The sequence below is a fragment of the Anguilla rostrata genome, chromosome 17 (assembly GCF_018555375.3).
Source record: "Anguilla rostrata isolate EN2019 chromosome 17, ASM1855537v3, whole genome shotgun sequence".
NCBI classification, from domain to species: Eukaryota; Metazoa; Chordata; class Actinopteri; order Anguilliformes; family Anguillidae; genus Anguilla; species Anguilla rostrata.
Genome location: NC_057949.1, coordinates 14,328,252 through 14,350,607, shown reverse-complemented (window position 1 = coordinate 14,350,607; position 22,356 = coordinate 14,328,252). Strand labels below are relative to the sequence as shown.

Here is a 22,356-nt window from a genome sequence, read left to right as displayed (position 1 = left end):
GGCGGTGTCTTTGCTAGCCTCAGACCGACACAGATGCCATTTTCCTGTCCAGCGCCCAAGTCGTTTAAATAGCAAATGAACTTGCACTCATCTTGAGGTGTGTTGAGGAGCATTGTTGCTGTATTACTGTTTTGATGCAGCTGAAACATAGCCACGAAGACTTTCAAAATAAAAGTGCCGAGGATAAAATCACTACTACGTTCAACATAATCAAATTAATTAAGCTGTAAATTCAACCTAATGGAATTTATTAAGCTATAATTGAATCTTCCTTCTTACTCTTTCTCATGGTCGCTCATTTCACGGTACTAATGTTGTCTCTAACTATCCAACTAGTAATGTTAGGTGGGGTACTTGGCGTGGTTGAAGACAGAGGAGGAGACTTCTTTGATTGTGAACACAGGGCCACAGCAAGGCAAAAGGAAATCCTGCATAGAATGCATTTAAGCTAGTAATGTGCTACTACAGCATGCATGCACCCTCCTGTCTGTTACGCACACAGGGGTGCACACAAACATGCGTACAAATTTCAAGATTACGAGCTAATATGTATCAAGATACTTGATATATTTTCGAATACTTACTTGATACTCCTAATAAATATAAATTAAGGTCACACGTACATTTGCAAATGATCCTGATTCAAACCATGTCTTCTGGTATTGGCCAACACTGTCATTCCTGCAGTGTTTCGGGGGATTCCATAACATGGCTGTTAAGAGGTAATGGCTATCCATTAAAGACATGGATATATATATATAATGGCGCCATATATCATGCCAACGACAGTGCGTGAATTTTCATTGAATGGAAAACTCAGGAAAACAGACAGTGTAATAGAGAGGACGTTTGCAGTGCTGAAAATGCACTTCAAATGCTCTGATAAGTCAGGAGGAACATAGCAGTACAGGCCTCAGTAGGTCGGAGTATTCTTTGTGGGGTGCTGTGTGCTGCATGACACCGAGGTCCCATTACAGACCTTTGCTGAACTGCGTGTGCCGATGCCAGTGTACACAGATACACCAGCAGAAGCAGCATGTGTGAGGAGGGACCAGCTGGCAGAAGCCTGGTTAGCAAACCGAATGGTTTGTTTGATTGACAAAAAAGCCTAAAACTTTGTCCAGGGAATACTGCATTTTATTTGAAAAAAAAACTGAAATCACATTAATGCATTTTTTGCTTAAAATGCTTTTAAAATAGGGCCCCAGGGATTTTTACATCTCAATACCGTTCAAGAAGGAAAGATTGATTCAAATTTCACAATTTTTACATGCTTTTAACCCTGTTCGTTCTTCACATTTGAAGAATTACAATGACTATAGGTTTCCATACTGTCAACCATTAAAACCCTGCTGATTTCACCTGTTACTCCATAACTGAACAAAAGGAATTTAAAGAGCTTTGGTGAAACCCTGTCGTCACCATGCATTATCTGCTGATGCGCTTTAACCTGGGCAGGTCTGTTTCATCAGAGGTAAAGCTGTCTTTCCGAAGTCTTGCTAAATCCGCCATTATATTAGCCATTCGCCAAAGTGCAAACGCAGGTGGCTTTTAAAGGGAATAGGGAAGGACACTGGCTGGTTTATTGCATGTTACGCGCAGGACACGCGTATTATTCATTAAGAGACGCAGTTCAGCCCATTTGAACCATGCCCAAAAGTGGATTTGGACACTTGGGCCATGCGCGCTAGACCATGAGCTGAGGACGTTTAAATAGAGCCCATTGTGTTAGGCGACTCGTGTAGATTTCCAATCGTGGCTAAATGTATTATATATAGAGAGTTGATACAATGTTTCATTATGGATTTATGTAAGTGTAGCACAAGTGTGTATGAACAATCTGAGTATATATGCTGGTATCAGATGTTGGTTTGGAATTGAAAAAATGCAAATGTAAATGTAAATTCTACATGCATTACCAAGATAATTAGTTGTCTGCCCTTTTCTTTTACGTGCGTGTAAGTGTTTTGACTGTCCGATGCTGTGAAAATAATAAAAACCTATCGCTGCAATTGTAAACTCACGCACAAAGCATTCTCTGTATTGTGCCCCGTGACGTTCGACCAGGACTGATATTTGTCACTCTTCAGCTTTGTCGCACTGGCTGACATTTAATTCTCCGCGTTATTGCTTGTGTTGCTGCGAGGCGCGTTTTGGGTGCCGCTGGATCTCCGTCTCGCTGATGAGGGCGCGCATAAAGTGCCGGAGCCGGGCGCGTTGCCCGGAGGAACCGGCCCCCCGAATCTCCGCGCAGACAGGAATCTGTGAGCCGAAATTCGGTCCATGCTGAAATTTGTATTCCAGGCTTTATTAACCAATTAGGATTCCAATTGCACAATGTCCGCCGCGTGCAAGCGGCTTTCGCTTCCGACGCTTCTCGCTCACTTTTTCAATTTCCGCAGCTTATTCGGATATTAATAACCGGCTTCTTCAGCGGCCAGTGCGGAGGGAAAATGAGATAGGAAACAAGATATTTCTTCAGCGAGATACCATCTTTGATATTAAAGTTACCACTCTGCATACAATAATTGGCATATTTAAATTACTCTTCATCCTCGGGCTCGAGGTTTGGTGTTTATAAATAAGCAGGTGTTTGAGCTTACAGAGAACACTGGCTATATCCACAGCAATTCCCTTTGAGGCTGTTTACGACATATCTGAAGTATCTTTAGGAAGACCTTTTGGGTTGAGGGGGCAAGCACTCGTTCATTGCCTCTTGGTTTTTTTTGTCCAGATCACAACCCTAATAGTGGTGTGTGGACGTGTTAGCCCTACAAACTAGCGGGCCGAATTGGTGAGAGTGTGCTGTCCCCCCCCCCGAACACAAGCCGCCTCATTCAGGAAACTTGGGTTGTTGTTCAGTGGGTATCTCTATTTTGAAGTGAAAGGGTTGTATTCAGATACATACTCTTGGATGTGCTTTTGTAATGACTTCTAAAACAGGCACTGGAATCTCCGTTTAGATGGATTAAAATTTCATTTGGGAACTTTTTATTATAAGAATATGCGGCCTGTTTTTTTTTTTAAGTACAGACCCTTCACTGATTAAGTTACTGGGCAAGTGTGTGTATTCTGTCTTTAATATCCCACTTTTATACAATTAAAAAATTCAGTTGTCATTGCAAATAATCCATGAGTGTGTAAGAAAATCATGCATAATGAGCCCTTTTACTCAAAAATTTAAGCGAAACAAATTCATGGGGAAATGTATTTATAAATGGTGTGTGTGTGAGAGCTGTGAACATAAGATAATTGGTGAAGTCTTTTTCATTATGCCTTGCCATTTTGCTTTAAAATCAATTTAACACTTTTCCGCCATTTCATATAACCAGAGTAGGTGTAACCATGTGACCTTTCTCACAATTGCTGTTAAGATTGGCTTGTTTTTTTGAAGCATGGAACGAGGTGCACATGGAGGATAAGTTGGAAGCAAGAACGATCTCTGTGAAATGAAATGAACTGAACGCTGTATTCAAATGAGGATTTGTCATTTCCAAGCTCAACTTTTTAATGCCGCCTTCTAAATTAAGCCTTTTTATGGAAAATAACTGAATACGCAGTTTTGTTTTTCTGCGTAGAGATTTTGAAGGGAACAGTGGCTGTGTCCCGGCCTGAATGCCAATGACTTGTTAAATGCCAGTGACAAAGACGCCAGCGCCAAGTCAAAGGAATGGCCATCTTGGGGTTTTCTCAGTGTAATACAACTTGTTTCAAAGCTCGAACACAAATACTACGGATCAGCAAAAAGCCAAGATCAGTAGAGCCCAGAAAAAAATCTGAACAAAGAAGAGGCTCAGAATTCAGCCCAGTGGGAATCCTGGAAGGAGGAGTTGCTGGGTTTCTTTCGCGTGTGAAAATCAGTGTGAGTTTCCCAAGCTGTGTGTTGGGGGTGGGGGTGGGTTGAGCGGAACGCATAGATGTTGGATTTCTGATCTTCTGCCCTTAAACACTTGCCATCGTGTATCGAAGACTTTGTCTTCCCGTGCTGTCCTTCATTTCCCTGGATCCTCCTGCCCACAATAACCACCCCCCCCCCCCCCATACGACTGTCAGATTGTAGTTTCTGGACTCCCTTATAGTGTCTTCGGCATCTTCGTACACGAAACACTTTGTGAATCAGAAAAATATAATCCTTCCCAGAGAAGGATAAAAGACGCGTGTGGTCTGACGATGAAACGATAAAAAAAACGAAAACTAAACGATAATGACGAACGGGGCTTGTTAAGGATTTGTTCTCTCTCTTACTCGAAGTCCTCTGTTTCTCTCTCGCGGCGATCCCCCCCCCCCCAGCGGTTCGAGTTGGGCTGGGGCGAGCAGCTGCCGCGTCTCGGCGGAGGCGCTGGCCAGAGCGGCGGCGTCTGAAGCGATCACGTGAGAGATGTCCGCGGGGGGCTCACGGGTGCTCACGAACGCGAGGCTGCGGCGCTCGCTGTTGTCGACGGTGACGAAGCCTCCGAAGAGAGAGAGAGAGAGGACGCGTGCACCGACAACGCTCTCCCGCCATCTATCTTTTATAATGGGCAGCTCTCATATAGCCTGGCCTGCGCCTCCCTTCTTCACCCTAATTTGGAATCGCCGGCTGTGCCTCCGGAGTCGCTGCCGCGCCGTTTGTATCCGCGTGAAAGGCACTGCAGTTCTGCTGCGTGTACGCCTCCGATGCTGTCACCGGGAAGCTAGCGTTTATGCTGGTTTCTCGGGCCCCACAGTAGGCCTACTACATGGCCTCATTTATAACGTGTGCATGTGTGTGTGCAAATTTCCCACTGTATGATCAGTTCTACACATAGCATGCTATTTGTACTGCTAAAAAGTCACACAAAAATGTTCTTACCTTCACTGGCATTTTTATATTTAAAGAACTTTTTTTGGGTTGAATGGTGACAATACTACAAAGATGAACAACTCAGTTTAGCTGTGTTGAATAATTAAAGTGACCTGCTTGTAAGACTGTTAATGTTTCATTGTTTTCAGGCAACAAAATGGCCTACATCACCCAGCATGGAAAATCATGAGCCTAAAATTTTATTTGCTGTGCAGACTCTAAAGTGTGTGGAAGGAATATGTCCTTTCATTTGTCATGGAAGAAAAATCTTCATTAGGAAAAAAGAAGAAACATATTTCTGTGTGTTTGTGTTTTATATATAAAACATATCCATCATTTTTTGCAATATTTTTGTAATAAAATATTTTAATAATATCTGGAGAAATATATCTCCAACACAGTATATTCCTCCATATGTCATGTCGTAGCCTAATCCGGTAACGGTTTTTGGAAATACCAAAATTAAATAAAAGCTAATCCTTTTTTACATTGTGGGCTGCTTCAAAGCAGTGCTTTTGTCCTGTGCAGGCTACTGCTTGTTATGACATGATTATGTACACTGCAGGCTAAATTATTAAAATATTTTCATTATTTTACAGAGACTATGTTCCAGTAATGTTTATACTACTTGGTCATGCTCAGCCAAACAGACGTCTCTGTCTGTTACACAGACACACACACACACACACACACACACACACGAACACACACATGCATTTACTTTTTGCAAACCAATGCAAAAAGTGGATTATTTATTTTTCTGTTTCTGTTTTAGATAGGTCTCCCCCTCTTCCTTGGTGTCTTTGCCTCAAGTAATACTGGCTCAGAGTCTCTGGAGAATTCTCTTCAATATAATATTCATTACACTTCCTTGTTTCGCCTAAACATTAGTTAAGGGAGCTGTTTTATGCAAAGCTTGAAAGAACATTCTGGTACCGCACTTGCGATCTATTAAAGTTAATGCAAAAGCATTTGTAGGTGAGTGTGGTGCACACGACAAATTCGGTGGTATGATCATTACAGATCTGGTGCATAAGAGGTTCTGTATGCTTGCTAATCAATGGAGCCCCGAGAGAGCTAGCGCTAATTGGCGTGGACCCTTATCCCTCACAGAAAGCAACTGCTACTCTGTGCATACAATCCCCAGCATACTGTTCACTGAAAAACAAACAATAACAGATACGTAAGACAATAAGTAAATAAATAAATAAAAGTATGTATGAGCAGTTGTATTTGTTACATTTTTGATGGTACCTTGTTTAAAACAAGGACTCACAGAGAATATAATGAAGTGGTTATTTATAAGTTGATTACCTTTCCTCGGAATTAGAGAGGCAGCTAATGAAGATGCAAAAAGTTATTTCTAATTAAAATTCAAATGAGATTGCATGGGATGCATGCTCAGAGCTCCCTCATACAAAAGTTGTGAAAATTCATAAATATCTGTTTTTAATTGTCAGTCCCTCTTGTTACCGTGAAACGCACCCCCGAATGACATGGCAACAACTGTATAATAATGTGCTGCTTTTTTTTTTTTTTTTTACAAGCGGAAAATTTCCTCACTCAATTTCAGCACTGGTGAACGTAATGACAATAATTTGGCGAGCTCAGCCGGCATGTTTCACAGCGATGCCTGCTGCTTCACAACCTCAGAGATAATGAGACACCATAAAAATGAAATGTCTGCTCTTTAATGCTGGTATGTCAACCGGCCAACCAGATTAAATAGGGAATGCTTCTGAATCATTTTAATATCATATGCATATCCTCGATATAGAAACATTACAAGAAGTTATTATTAATAATAATAATAATAATAATAATAATACATAGATTAGGGTATCTTACAGTCTGTTAAATTTTTAATTTTACTGATCTTGTCTTACTTTTCGGAGTCTATAATGATACCTGTTGATTGATCAATTTTATTAAAATAAAGAATGACTTGCTTGTTGTAGAATGAATATACAGTAAGGAATAAATTAAATATGGAATATATAGAACGTTTTCTAGAATGAGAAGTGGCAGGGCAAAGGGGGTTCCTAATATCACCCTGTAGCCTTGCCAGGTTTGGTGATTGTACATTGCTTTAGCCAAGCATCTCTCTAATCATTACTGGTCGAAAAACATTTTTTGGAATCATTAACTTACTTTAAATAAAACCAAATATACCTGCATTGGCTAGGACCTTATAACTATGAGGAAACTCATTAAAGGGGAACAACTGAAATTGGGCGTACATAAAATACAAAGTAGGCCTACAACATAAAAATAAAAAAAAACATTCAAAAATGCATATGGTGATTACCATTCAATTGTACAACAACATAAACCATTTTCTGAATTCCTAACATTGGCTACATGTTCAGAAAGATTCCTCTGAAAAAATATTTTACCCTCATTCTTCTGCACTGTTGATGTGTAGGCCAGTACATCTACGGCTTAACGCAAAATTTGAATTTTTTGGGTTCTTCATTTCTGTTTATTGTTCAGTTATGCTGAGGTGTGGTTTAGAAAAAGATACTTAGCATTCCTGGTGCAGACAAAGCCGTTTTATTTATAATTTATAATTCTAATGGCTCTTCTATGGAGTATTCAGTGTTTCAACACAGAGAGCTCCTAACTCTGGTGTGCCAGAGAAGATTATGCATGTTTTGATTTTTTGCTTCCTTGTTCATTCCTCCAACGTTATAGATACAGTATTTTAAAACTGGATGCACACAAATCAAGAGTTTGATTCAAATAAATTATTCATAGTTCCTCTTAATAAGTGTGGCCAAAAAGTTAAAAAGAAAATTAATTGTTTTCTGGTCGCCCTCTTTATTTTTTTTTTCAGATCGTGTCCTTCAACACTTTTTCCTTCAAAGCTGCGGCTAAACTATACGCAGCCGGCCGTCCTTTATCACTCCCTAACAGACAAATCCCCTTTAAATGGATGGAGTTATTTGCTTATTTACCCATAATCCATCAGCATACTATCCAGGGACTCTCGGTGCATTGTTATTGTTTTTCTTCGGCGCCGATATTCCAGAGCTTCTTCAAACTGACGGGGAATTATGTTATACACGGCAGGAGCGGGGAACGCGCGGAGAGATGAAGGCTTCGGCAGACTCGGTCCTCCAGAGTAACGCGCGAATGTTCGCTTTCAGCATTTCGCTCGTGTTTCCGCGCGTTATGTGTCAGCGCGTGCAGTGTGCCATTTTCCGGGGTGAACTTCTTTCCCTTTTTCCTCATTACGTTTTATGTCTTAATTTGCATATGTCAGTCTTGCTATCCACAGTCCTCTTGGAGCCCCCCCCCCCGCCCCTTTATCAGAGAGGGCCTTGTTGAGAAGAATTGTCAGACCTTTTAAGACAAGCCAGGGTAAAAAAATTAAAAAAAAGGCCCGAAAAAAATTAATATTCATGCGGAGGAACCACAAGTGAAATATGTGGATGAGTATTATGGGACATAAGCACATTAGAAATTGTAATGTTGTCACACAATTCTGGGGTTTTCCTTTTGTTCTTTTTGAACCAGTTGTGATAGCAATCTTTTTCTGTATTATGTTTAACATCCATCTACGCTATACATTTGACAGCGTGCTGACTCTTTTCACTGATAAATAGCACACTACTTTGTTTGGGAACCTGTGTATGCAAATGGGCTACAGTACTGAGCTCCGTAACATGTCTGAAATGAAGAGTAGTCAGAGATACTACTCTGTTCTGCTCTATTCACAGTGAAGGACATTGCCCAGACCTTAAAGACTCCAAAGCTAATATGCTGCCTCCTCAGCCCCCCCCCCCCCCCTCTCACTCTCTCTCTTTCTCTCTCACACACATGCTCAGACTCTCTTGCTCTCTCACACACACATAAACATGCTCAATCTCTCTCTCTCACACACACATGCTCAGAATCTCTTGCTCTCTCACACACACATAAACATGCTCAGTCTCTCTCTCTGTCCCACACACACATGCTCAGACTCTCTCTCTCTCACACACACAGACACGCACGCACACACACACGCGCACACCCACACACACACACATTTTTGTGTGGGGTGTCTATAATTGAGTAAGCAGCCTCCCCTGAGCCCTGTCTGTAATCCACACCTTATAAGCACTCTAATTGAAGTGCAAATTCAATACTCCCCCATCAGGGTTTATTAGCTGCGCCTTCACCTGACACCCCACAAGTAATTATAGGGAGACAGCGATTCAATCACACGGCGGAAAAGGGCATCCCGCCACGACTGTCGCCAGGGCAGGGCCGCGGCTCGCCGACCCCCCGCGCCATCCCGGGCATTACGAACCCTCATTACGGCATTCATCACAAACCGTCACTCTTTATTCCTCCTTTTTTCCCCCCCGCTCCGTTCTTCTCTCTATCCGTCTGTGACTGTGTTTGAGCCTCCCCCTGCCGCATACAGGCTCGGAATAGTCAAAATGGACCCGCTGGAGGATTTAAAATCGCGGTTGTTGTTTTTTCCTCTCTCGGCTTGCGGTGTTGCGCGTCGGCTGATGTTGCAGTATGAGCTTTCGTTCGCACCTGTGCGAAAATCTTGCAGTGGCAGAAGTTCTTGCAGTTTGAATTTTGATTCAGCAAATATTATTATGATGAGGATAATGATGATGATTACTACTGTTGTTGGTGTTTTGGGGTCAAGCTCTGTGGGTGTGTAGGAACTGTATTGTTTCGTTATTTGTTTTTCTTCTGCCAATGTGGCTATGAATGAGTTATCAAAAACTCACCAAACATTGGTAGGTCTGTGCAGGACTATATCAGAGATTTGGTCTCACAACATAGCCCATTGACTAGCCCTTATGGTGGCAGCTTGTCCAACCATACAGTAAGCTGTAGAAGCAAGAATAGTGGTATACATACCATGTCCTCCAAAAATGACATGCTGTCATTGTTCATTAATTGTTCTGTTTCGGCTCTGTAGCGATCATCAGCGTCCCCAGCTCCACGGTATCCATCAAATTGTCCGGCAACGAGACACCACCGTCCTGAACTCCAGCTGTAAAAAAAACAAAAAACAAAAAAACAGAACACACAGCGGCCCCAAAACAAAACACATGACGGGGCGAAAAAACAAAACAGAAATGTGACTCATGATGGGAAAGGCTCTGGAGGGGCTACAGAGGCTGAAAGTGAAGTACGTGGTGCACCCGTCAACAATATCAAGAGTTTTGTATAAAACTTGTCTCTATGGATGGGTGGCAAGAAAGAAGTGATTACTCACGATGAGCCATCTTAGTGACTAAGCGAAAGATGTGGGAAAAGGTTTTGTGGTCAGATGAGACCAAGATAGAGCTTTTTGGCCTAAATTCAAATTGCTATGTGGGGTGCAAACAGAGGGTGCAAACACATTGCCTCAGGAAACGCCATCCCTTCAGTGAAGTATGGTGGTGGTAGCATCATGCTGTGGGGATAGCTTTTCATAAGCAGGGACTGGGCATCTTTTTTTTTTTTAAACTGAAGGAAGAATATAATAGATGGAGCAAATACGGGGAATATCCATCCATCCATCCGGCCATCCATTATCTAACCCTCTTATCCTGGTCAGGGTCACGGGGGGTGCTGGAGCCTTTCCCAGCATGCATTGGGTGAGAGGCAGGAAAGGGACAAACCCAAAGTAACAATGGAGCGGCTTGAGAATAAAAAGGTGGATGTCCTAGAGTGGCACAGTCAATGTCCTTATCTCAGACACACTGAGAATCTGCAGCTGTCTTTGAAAATCGTGGCCCACACGTGTCATCCAACCAACCTGAACAACCTGGAGCAAATCTGCCGAGAAGAATGAGCACAAATCACTCCCAAACAGTGTACAGTTCTGGTGGATACTTTCTCCAAAAGACTCAAAAATTGCAGCAAAAAGTAATGCTACCATACATTAATGTATGGAGTTTGATTACTAATGTAAACAGCATGCTTCATTTTTTAATTTTCTGCCGACAAAAAGTTAATTTTGGCTTAAAGAATTTACGGGTAGAGAATATGAGATATATAATTTAAATTTTGATCATAAAATGTGTGTAAGTATAATTTGTAAACCATAATACTAAAATACCTTATAAGCACATGCTGATTAGCTTGTTTTAATCAATCTTGAATATGTCATTTAATCTGAAAAAGGGAGAAAGGTCAGTACTTGTGCTTCTGATTTTTTTTCTCATTTTTCTTTTCCATTCTTTTGTTTTTCAGATATTAAAAAAAGATATTTAATTTTCCTTGCAGATTGCAAAACTGCTTAAATGTGTTTTTCTTTTGTCTTGCTTAGTACAGCTTACTCAATTCTAAAAATATTGAGAAAAAAAAAATGGCCAACAACTCCCTTGGGTTCAAAACAGTTTTCTGAATTTAGAAGCCTTTCAGACAGCAAATACTTCTTCAGAGCAATTTGTCATCCAATTCTACTCTGAAGTTTTCCAGACACAAATAAATGCACTGATTCAGTCATTCATGGACCAGCACAGTACTACTGCTAAGAGAGCCAGAGACTGTTTCACACCCACACAGCTAGCACAGGAGGAGAAGTGCACATCTCACCAGGAATAGCCTTTGGGTCTTTGGAAAATACCCAGGAGTTCTTCTGTAGCAGTACTCTGCAAAATCCAGATTTTGCTGATGTTAGAGTCACCAATACTAGGCCTACATCAAAAGAACACATGTATGGACGGGTGACAAATTAAAGGAAAAGCCTGAATAAATGAGTGGAGAAACATAATGAATGCAGATGCTTCCATGCAGGTGTACTGCATGATGTTATTAACATCCTATCATGCTCTGTGGTATGTTTAAAAATGCTGAACAAGCCCAGTTGACCTCGATTTTTTATCAAGATGGAAAAAGTGATATCGTCAGATGAGTCATCCTTCACCACATTCTTGACAAGTGGGCGAGTGCATGCGTGGCGTACACCAAGAGAATGGTACGGGCCAGAATGCATGTCCCCTACAGGGGGTAAGATAAGATAAGATATACTTTATTGAACCCCGTGGGGTAATTTGTCCTCTGCATTTGACCCATCCTTAGTTACCTAGGAGCAGTGGGCAGCCACAGTGCAGTGCCTGGGGACCAACTCCAGTTCTGAGGCCAGTGCCTTGGTCAAGGGCAACTGCAGGAGTGCACCTAACATGCATGTCTTTGAGTGTGGGAGGAAACTGGAGTACCTGGAGTAAACTCACGCAAACACAGGGAGAACATGCAAACTCCGCACAGAAAGGCCCCAAGCCGAGATTCGAACCCACGACCTTCTTGCTGTGAGGCAACAGTGCTAACCACTGTGCCACCATGTCCGCCCTTGCTCTGTTGCTCTGTTGGGCTGTGAGGGGTATTTTCCTGGCATGGTTTGGGTTCACTTGTCCCGTTAGACGGAAGGGTCACAGCAAATAAATACAAAGTTATTCTGAGTGATTTGAATGTCCCCATCCACAGGGCATGGGGGGGTCACTGAATGGTATGATGAGTATGGAAATGATGTGAACTTTATGCTATGGCCTTCGCAGTCACCAGATCTCAACCAAATTGAACGCCTATGGGAGATTTTGAACCGAGGTGTTAGACAGTGCTCTCCGCCACCATTTTCAAAATGCCAAATGAGGGAATATCTTTTGCAATAATGGTATTCCATCCCTCCAGTAGAGTACCAGAGACTTGTATAATCTATGCCAAGACACACTGAAGCTGTTCTAGCAGCTCGTGGTGGTCCAACACCTTACTAAGACACTTAGACAGTTGGTTTTTCCTTTAATTTGTCACCCGTCTCTCTGTCTACTCTAATTACACAGACAGACAGACAGCCATACAAACACGCACACACACACACACACACACACACGCACATGCATGCACACACGCACAGAAGCAGATTCTCTTTTATGCGATTGTGGAGGTTGAATCCATTGCAGCTTTAATTAAACATCCCCTGCATTCTCTTGGCGTGTCCCCAAAGAGCAGTGTCTTCTCTCCCTCAAATGATTATTTATTTATAATTCAATTAAAACCTCTCCAGATTGGAGCTGCTTGCAGACCGGCTGCCAGACTTTCGCGTTTGAAAGTCATTAGAGTAGTGTACAGTTTTAGGTGATAATTTACTATTATCTAAAAATGGTGCTCAGTCCCAAAGACAGAGCAAAACATTGACCAGAGTCACGATTAAACTGAAGAGACGACACGCAGTGCGTTCAGTTCAGCGCCTCTTAGACGAGTGAAACATAAACACTATTTGTTCCTGGTATCACCGGGTCCGGGGATACATATGATGTTGCTGTTTATTTCTTTCCCTCGTGGTTTGCAGTTTTCAGTTCATAATTAAGAGCGCATTTGTCTTTCACACCAGTATCTCTTAAATATGCGTTTATCGATTCAGCAACTTTTTTCGATTCCGCATTTTAGGGAAGATGAGCATAGCGCAACGCTTATATCTAATTAGCTGCATTTTGTTTGAAGCCAATTATTTTTCCACTAACACACTTTTCCCACAGTCTTCCCTTACAATTTATTCATTATGATACCTCTCAGCACAGAAAAACTGGGAAAGATACGGCAGCCAATGCAACGTTTTACTGTTATTACATCATCTCATTATTATTGTATATGATAAATAACTGCCAGAAACAGTAAAGCACATTAACAATACCTTTATGGAATCTTATTAGGTGACCATATGCTAATTCATGGGTTCTCAGACTCTGAGCATTCTATTTTCCACAAATTATTAAATTTCAGTGACAAGGTGTCCATACATATAACTATTAGTACACCGCTGATTTCAATTGTCAGTCTACAATTGAATCAATGAAAAATGATTCTGAAGTCATCTTTTGCCACAAAACACATTACACGAAATCATTAGGTGATCTAACTGATTAAAAGTCCTGGGATATAAATATGGGACTTTTATTCATGGTATGCGGAGCTGTTTCTGACATTATGTCACCTTAAGAGGGTAAATCTTCACACAATACACATCAAAACGGCCAAATTCAGAATAATTCAGAGCTTGTTATAAGTCAGGGGCTGCAATTGTGTCTGAAACGAAAACCAGACTACACCGGGGACCCAGTGACTCAGTTTGAGAACCCCAGTATCAAACTCTCCATAATTGATATATCTCAATGAAATATTTGATGTTATGCATTGTATTACATAATAACCTGTCCTGGGTGTATTCCTGCCTCTCGCCAAATGCAGCCGGTATAGGCTCCAGCACCCCCCGCAACCCTGCTCAGGATAAGCGGGTATAGATAATATGATGGACATAGGACACATAATATTAAATATATTTTTTATTAAGAGGTGCAGGGTTAACAGAAGAATCCTCCTCTGGAGGTGCAGGCACGTGCAGTCTGTCTGCACCAACTGCGCAGGAAGTGTTGGGGCTGCGCAGCTCAGCTGGTGGACTGCAGAGAGAAGGAAGTGCCTGTGGCTGCATGTTTTTTTTTTTTTTTAATTATGATTATTATTAAAATGATAAAATGATTAAAACAATGGAATGATTAATATACTCCTGAAATTGGATGTACACAAGTGGCGGTGTGTAATAAGAAGTAACGGTATGCATATGGGCCAAATCAAAAGGGACTACCTGGTGTTCTGTCGATTTGCACTGCCTTGTCGAAATGTCCTGCCGATTATGCTAATTTGTAGTCATGTCTATCGATCTTTGTTACGGAAAATACTACCGCAAGTAAACTGTGCTACTTTAGTAGCCATATAAGTCAGCAGGCCTTTGTACCTTGTCAGAAAATGCTTCTAAGCTAATTGTATTATTTACATTAATTCATCCCATAACAAATCTAAGAAATCTCAGTTCTGGTTTCCGAGAGACTTCATAGCCAGATAGATAGGCAGTTCCTTTCCAGTAATCGCAACTCTCTTGACAGCAAGAAAAGAATGATGCCACCAACATAAAACTACCATTGATGTTTTATACAAATATTATTAATAGTGACACATTGCTCCTAAAACAATAGGCAGCATATTGTGATATATGGCCTAATTTGCCCAATCAGAAAATCATACCATTGGTGTTTTATTGAAAATATTAATTCAAACAAATTGCCTTCATGAAGTACATAAAAGTGCCAACAGGATTGTGCCGGCCTATTGCTTGCGAGTTTATTTCTCGCAAGGCTGAATTTTTTCCCCTGCAATTGGCCTATTTTATGTAGGTCACAGAATGAAAGTAAACAAATGCAGAATATCGCTTATCTGCTTTCACATGACTTCAGTTGCAAAATGGTGTCATCAGCACAAATATGCTCCTTCTTTAAAGGGAACACTAATATCTTGTCGAAATACATCTAACACTTCAGGACTGAAGTGCAATGGGTGTTGCTTACTGTGCTGATAACAGACCAGGAACATGCATGAACATGCTTTCCTGGATGTGCCTGGTCTCTTTTTCTGGTCTCTTGCTACAGTATACTATAGAATGGGAGTATTAATTAGTATTAGTATTGATATACTATTATGGTATAGATAAGATCTTGTTGCTCTATATTTTTTTATATCTCAGCCAGTAGTGGTGCAAGTGCTCTCTGGATGAAGTGAGTATTATAGTTGTAGGATACAAATGTAGGCCAGCTTCCAGGTTGTACTTTCTTTCTGTATTTTTTTATGAGCTGTCGATTTGTTTGGGGAGGGTTGTTGTCCTTTATTTTAATTAATGACGGAGTGCCACACTTAACTTTAAAATACAGCTTCCCCAAATATGATTCCTTGCAAGTCACGTGAGCACTTTCTTCCTGAAAATAAATGTGTCATATGTGATATGTTTACAAATTCAAAACTTTTATATTTTTCCATTGTTCACCGCTTTTCAACTTACAAATTGGCGAAGTTATGAAGTAGCTCATTACAATAACTTCTTCTGGAAGGTCTATTTTAGCTCATTGGTTTGAAACCACAACGAAGCTGCTGGCAATATTGAGGAATATAATACAAATGCCACTGTGTATTTTTTCTGGTGTTCTTGTTAGCTTCGCAATCTTGGAAATAAATCTAAAGAACGAGATACAAATAATGAAGAATATCAATGGCAAACAAAATGCAGAGGAATATTAAAAAAGAAAGCAACAAGAGTGGCTGTTAAAGGGGAAGGTTCCATTTGTGATTTGGAAATGCAGTACAAAAATCGAGAAGTTCTGACCTTCTAGTTATGTTCCTATTAACAAACTTATGATAATGTATCCACATGTTTCTTGGAGAAATATGAGATTTTATTGCTCTTAACAATCAGGCATTGAGCATACATTCTTGTCCATTCTTGCTCATTCTTCTGATGCCGATTAACACTGAACTGTACAAGACCACAATGTATATGAGAGGACAATGTACATCACATAACAAATACATGGAAAATTAATATTCAAATTAATCCGGAATTAAAATACGCAACACATCTAGATAGCGTTGGTTATCTGGACTTTATCTTTCGCCGTTATCACAGAGCTAATTGTTGTGCCCTACACGTGTGATGGTTTTTCGAGGTGTGCCTTTGGGGGGGGGCGTGTCATAGCCGTCATGACCGTAAACCGGATGTGTAACGGTTTTTGCCTGAAAACACGCTGAAGGAACAGCATCAGAGGTAAGTTTAGGAAACGAAATAAAGAAAACAAAACAAAAATCGCTTTTATTTGTGTGCCTTAATGTACCATTATTATGGGCTTAGTTGACGCGATACGATTGTGACTGTCGTGTTTTTCAGAAAGCATAATCTGCACTTTTTGTGATTTCTCCACCTCAGACGTAGCTAGCTATCGTTAGCTAAGTTAGTTCATGCTGTGTGAGTTATCCTGCTGATAGCTAGGAAGGTATGTGAAATGTAAAAAAAATGTAGAAATAACTCTATTCCTGACTTGGACCACTACCAGAGTCAGCACGTTTATTTGTGGTCGCACTACGCTTCAAAACAGTAATTGTTTCGGAAGCAAGCTAGCTGAGATGGAGATAACTAGGTAAATGTGAGACATGACCGTTGTCAGCTCACAAGTTATCATAGCCACCTGTGTTAAGTTTTTGAACTAGTGCACGGTCGGTTGTTGTAGTGTTTGAATGAAGTTTGCTTATTGTGATGTGTAGCCTACTCGCAGAGCTGTATGCGTGAACGTATTCTTTATGTTAAATGAGGTTACAAATCGGATTGCTGGGGTTTGTTATATTTAAGGACCCTGTGCGTAAATTACCGATATATGATATTGTTTGCCAGATTGTGAGCAAGCATCCAGTGGAAGTGAACTGATTGGAACAGTGGCCCAATCAGTTCACTTCCACTGGATGCTGTGGTCATTTGAGTATCCTGGCATATAGCGGTCGGTCGCACGCTTTTTGCATGCGCAGTGCCGCGCTGCTGGGGTGCACAGTGCCAGAAAGTGAGCTCCATGGAGAGTATGAAAGGTAATGCTGCATTGCAGGATAAGGTCCGTTTTTAGCCTACAGCATGACTGTCGGCCTCATTATCCTGACCAGGTAGAGCCAGGGAGGTTTCAGAATGGAGAAAATCAGTTGTGCTGAATGCTTTTTGAATGCAGCTGCTCTATTACCCCAGTAAAGTCAGAGGTTATGGCAAGTTATTTCTTCTAACATCAGATTGTGTGCCTGGCTGGATTACAGTAAAGTTTCAGCACTGTAAACAAATTACTGTTGGACAGAGTAGTGGCAGCAGTAACTGCTTGATACATTGACTTGACAAATAGTCTTTGGGGAGAAATGGCCTGTTGGCTGTATAGGACCATACTCTGTGTGCTACCTGACGCTGAAGGGAGGAGAGTAATGAAGTGGATCTTTTTTGCGATTGCTTGCAGGAGCCACAGTCAGCTGTTTGAGAACTGATGAACAACACCGGTCTGAACAATCACCATGTGCGTTTTTCATTGTCTAGAGTGTTCTGTGATGCTTGGCTTTTCAAAATAAACGTTGGCTGAAGTCTACAGTTTTACGATTGGTAATCTGTCCTGTTGCAGGTTCTTCTGTAAGTTATGTCCTTATTTATTTGGCCCCAAACGGTGCTTCTTCCTTTAACTCCTTCAAGTTAGGCAATATGAAAGCAATTTCCTACATTCCCTTAAAACACGCCTCACCTTTCCTTCCTGTTGCTTTAATTTTACTTTTGCACACCCTCCATTCTAGTCCATAGGCTGCTGAGTGTCTCTAGCGCTAAAGAAAGCTAAGCTTGTCCATTGTGATGGACAGGGAAAGGGGAAATGGTGGCCATGGAATAAGCCATAGGTGCTTTACAGAAACGACTGTGGCTGTGTTCGCACTATAACGCGTTAATGATTGGTATAACTGCAATTAGCCACTGCTGCTACTCAGCTGCTGTTTTATTGTTTCACACTGTGGCAGAGCAGCTAAGTGTGTCCTGCAGGGATGTAACTAATGGTAAAGTGGAACAATTAAGCCTTGATTAGGCTAGCAACGGAAGTTATGAGGAACCAACGGCTTATAACTGCGGGCGACATCGCGTTTGGGGTGTGATGCTATTCACTTGTTGGCATTGAATTTAAGCTTGTTTCTTTGCACTGTGAAGTTGTTCCCCAATGTTACACTGACACAAAAGGATCTGCTGTCTCTAGGACTGGGTTATATGCCGCAACAGTAACCTTTTCTCTTTAATAACACCTGGTGCAGTAGCAAACATCCAAGCTTCAGAGGATTTTTTAAATATTTGAAATGCTTCTGGGGAACAAAATATCACCACTGTTATATATTGGGTGTTGAAAAGTTGATAAATCGTTGACAGAAACAGATCACATGATCACATGGAAGCTGTACAACCTTGCTGCTGATTGGCTGTCTTATCATCACCCAGTAGGTAACAGTGGTGACGTTTTTTTCTTTTTTTTTTCTGGAAGCGTTCCATTCAGACTTTGATGTTTGGATCTTTACTTCCGCATCAGGTGTAATTAAAGGGAAAGCGAAAAGAAAGGCAATACACCACATGGTGGCGACGACCATTTAGCATCGCGTAATTATCGGTGCGGTACATCACCCAGCCCTAGCTGGCACGGCTGTTTTTTCATGCTAAACCCTAAGGCTATCGATGAGAATGGGACAATGCTGCTCAGGCTGGGTTTATTCCGCTAAGCGCTAAGCCCGTCGGTGAGAACGGGACAGTGCTGCTCAGGCTGGGTTTATTCCGCTAAGCGCTAAGGCTGTCGGTGAGAACGGGACAATGCTGCTCAGGCTGGGTTTATTCCGCTAAGCGCTAAGGCTGTCGGTGAGAACGGGACAGTGCTGCTCAGGCTGGGTTTATTCCGCTAAGCGCTAAGCCCGTCGGTGAGAACGGGACAGTGCTGCTCAGGCTGGGTTTATTCCGCTAAGCGCTAAGGCTGTCGGTGAGAACGGACAGTGCTGCTCAGGCTGGGTTTATTCCGCTAAGCGCTAAGGCTGTCGGTGAGAACGGGACAGTGCTGCTCAGGCTGGGTTTATTCCGCTAAGCGCTAAGCCCGTCGGTGAGAACGGGACAGTGCTGCTCAGGCTGGGTTTATTCCGCTAAGCGCTAAGGCTGTCGGTGAGAACGGGACAGTGCTGCTCAGGCTGGGTTTATTCCGCTAAGCGCTAAGGCTGTCGGTGAGAACGGGACAGTGCTGCTCAGGCTGGGTTTATTCCGCTAAGCGCTAAGCCCGTCGGTGAGAACGGGACAATGCTGCTCAGGCTGGGTTTATTCCGCTAAGCGCTAAGCCCGTCGGTGAGAACGGGACAGTGCTGCTCAGGCTGGGTTTATTCCGCTAAGCGCTAAGGCTGTCGGTGGAAACGTGAACATCGCCGACGCGTAGCGGCAACTTAATAACATTCGCTGAACATTCCAGCCGCGTGATGTGAACATTTTGCGTTAGCCGGGGCGGCGCCGGCTCTTTGAGCCAGAGTGAACGGCCGACGCCCGTCGCGGAAGGTCGCGTGCGGGGCTCCCGCCGGTACAGGCGCTCGGGCGCCGGGCCCGCCCCCTCCGAGCCGCCGCCTTCCGCGGCAGATGGAATATAAAGCAATCGGAGCCCGGCTCGGGAGGAATAAATGGAATCCCACATAAATTAGGCTCAAAGGACGCGCCGCAGGCCTCGTAAAGCTGTCGCCATTAAACGCGGAGATTCATCACCGCTACCAGCCTCCCCCCACCCCCCCACCGCTCTCGACCAGCCCCGGCTCCGTCTGCGTAACCAGGTACCGGAGAGGGAACACGGGGGGCCATTAAAACGCTGGCGGGAAAGTCTCGCTAGAAAAAGGCCGTCCCCGGCGTCCGGAACTTTCCGAGACGGAGAGAACCCGCGCCGGCTCGCGTTTGAGCGGGAAGACTGCGGGGAACGCGTGGACGGGGCGGCGCGCGAACGACGAGCGACGCGGGCCCCGGATGACGCGTAAGCCTTCCTTCGCCCCTCGACGGGAGCCGCCTTCGGTAAACGAGACGAGACTGGAAGTGACAGTGATTAAGCGGCTGTTTATCGGAGCGTGAGCCGCTCACCGGGCTCCCGCAAGCGGCGGCACCATCTTTTTTATTTTCCAGACCCGCTTTGACTTTCACAAATTTTTACGCGGTTCATCTTCTTTTTTTTCCACCGAGACCGGTTTGAAAATATAATGTATGCAGAACGAAGGCGCCCATTTCCCAGCGGGGCGCTCTTTCTCTGACCTCGACCGCACTTTGAACATGAATGACAACCGTGATTAAAACGGCCTCGACCCGAGCCTGTTCAGCTCGCCCGGTCACGAACGTCAGGCCTGTCAATCCCTGCCGGCCTCTTCCTGCTTCCCGGTTTAAAAAAAAAACGGGTTTCTTATTCTGAAATGTTCCGAAGAATATCTTTCCCCAGATTTAAGTACCACTCTTGGAAAAGATGTGCTGAAACAACTACCCGATCAGCATGTCATAGTGATGGTCTATTTAAAGATGTATCATGACATAACAGTCTGTTCCATTTCATGAGCAGTCTGTCCAGGAGTTGTACAACAGTGACCTTAGTTGTTCTCTCTGCATCATGGGGTCAGGGGTCAAACTCACAATGAGCATGCTCCGTATCAGCCTAGCATAAAGGAATGACTGGTCTTGTTTGTTTTTCGGATGCCTGGTCATTTGTACAGTGATGGTAACTGGTGACCTTGTTTGGAGCCCTGGAACAAAATGAAATTGTAATACAGCACAAAAGCTGTTGAAATGGAACTGTATCCCTCGTCTCGTAAAATAATTATTCATGTTGGCAACTACTGGTTTGAGTGGCGGCTCCTTCTGTTCAGGCACTCACCTCGGCCTGCTGCTGAACCCGAACCGCACCAGCGGCAGGGACGGCCCCCAGGCCCGCGGGCCGACGCGCGGTCGCATGGAGCGCGAGCGGGCTGCGGTCGATTCGGTTTCACCAGGCGGACCCCTGCTGGTCGATAGGGCGCCCGCGGGTCCGCCTGGTAACCTGCGCACGGAGCGTTTTCCTTCGACGCGTGTCTGCGTGAGCCTGACTCGCGGACCGCGGAGCGACGGGCTAAGTGGCGGCTGACATCGCGCGCCTCAGCAGCGAGCTTGTCCGCACGCTCCCGAATCAATAGCAGCAGCGGCAGCGATGATAAGTGGGGATTCCTATTTGGGGAGAAAAAGACATTAAATACATTTAAAAAACGTGTTTGGTTTGGTTTAATTGCTTTTAATTTTTAAAATGAATAATATGTGAAATGCATCTAATTTAACGAAACTTCCTGTGTTGTAATTTATACGATCACAATTTATATACGTAAGGGTTTCAAACTTCTGGGCGACGTGGATATTTGGGGCCCTCTCCCGATATCGGTGAAATGAGTGCCGTTTTGTCCTTGGCGGTTGTGTCGCGAGGCTTTTAAAGGGGGGGTGCTTCGTTGCCTCCTGGCCTGCGCAGAATCAAAGCCGTCGCAGAGAAAGCGCAAGCCTCTCTGTCGGGGTCGAAGCGGCCGGCCCGCGGTCGCGCCGCTCTCCGCAGCAGAGGAACGATCCGTTTTCTGCATTAACACCCAGCGCAGCACCGCCAAATCCCCTTGAAGGGGATCCTTGGGACGGACGGCGTCAAGGAGAGAGAAAGAGGGAGAGAGAGAGAGGGAGAGAATTGCGCCGGCGAAATCAATAGTTCATACCGTTCTGAAATTGAGTTTTTTTTCGAAAAGGAGGAATTGAAAGTGGAATATGAAATTGCCCTCGGAGAGGCGTAATGCCGGGCAGCGGTATCGATCCGGACCCCACTGCAATTATAGTTTTAGGTTTTGTCCCAGACAGACCACGGGCCTTAAAGATCCATAACACATTGAGACAAAGCCTGGTTAGACACCTGGCTCTCCGTTTCCCGCGTCGCGGGCTCCAGTCCTTCTGAATCCTTCATTTTTTTTTCTTTTCAGATGGAGGTGTATGCGTCCGGGTCCGAAGCAGGGGCCCGTTTGTCATTTTCTGGAAAGGGGAGCGTGCGGTCATTCCATCTATCTTCAGCGCGATGTCTGAAATTTCTAAGCGTCAGCATTGTTTTTTTTTTTTTTTTGTTTTTTTTTTTTTTTTAAGAAAGGCATTTTCTACGCACTTTGTATTTGACGCTCAAAAA

General features: G+C 43.3%; 1 protein-coding gene across 1 annotated transcript in view; it reads left to right on the top strand.

Moving 5' to 3' along the window:
• The window catches only part of LOC135244073 (speckle-type POZ protein-like), a 98,049-nt gene that overhangs the window by 790 nt on the left and 74,903 nt on the right, over window positions 1-22,356 (top strand). Inside the window, exon 2 of the mRNA XM_064316272.1 lies at window positions 16,390-16,403. Within this exon, the coding sequence (XP_064172342.1) occupies window positions 16,390-16,403 (14 nt within the window). The remainder of the gene's footprint in view (window positions 1-16,389; window positions 16,404-22,356) is intronic.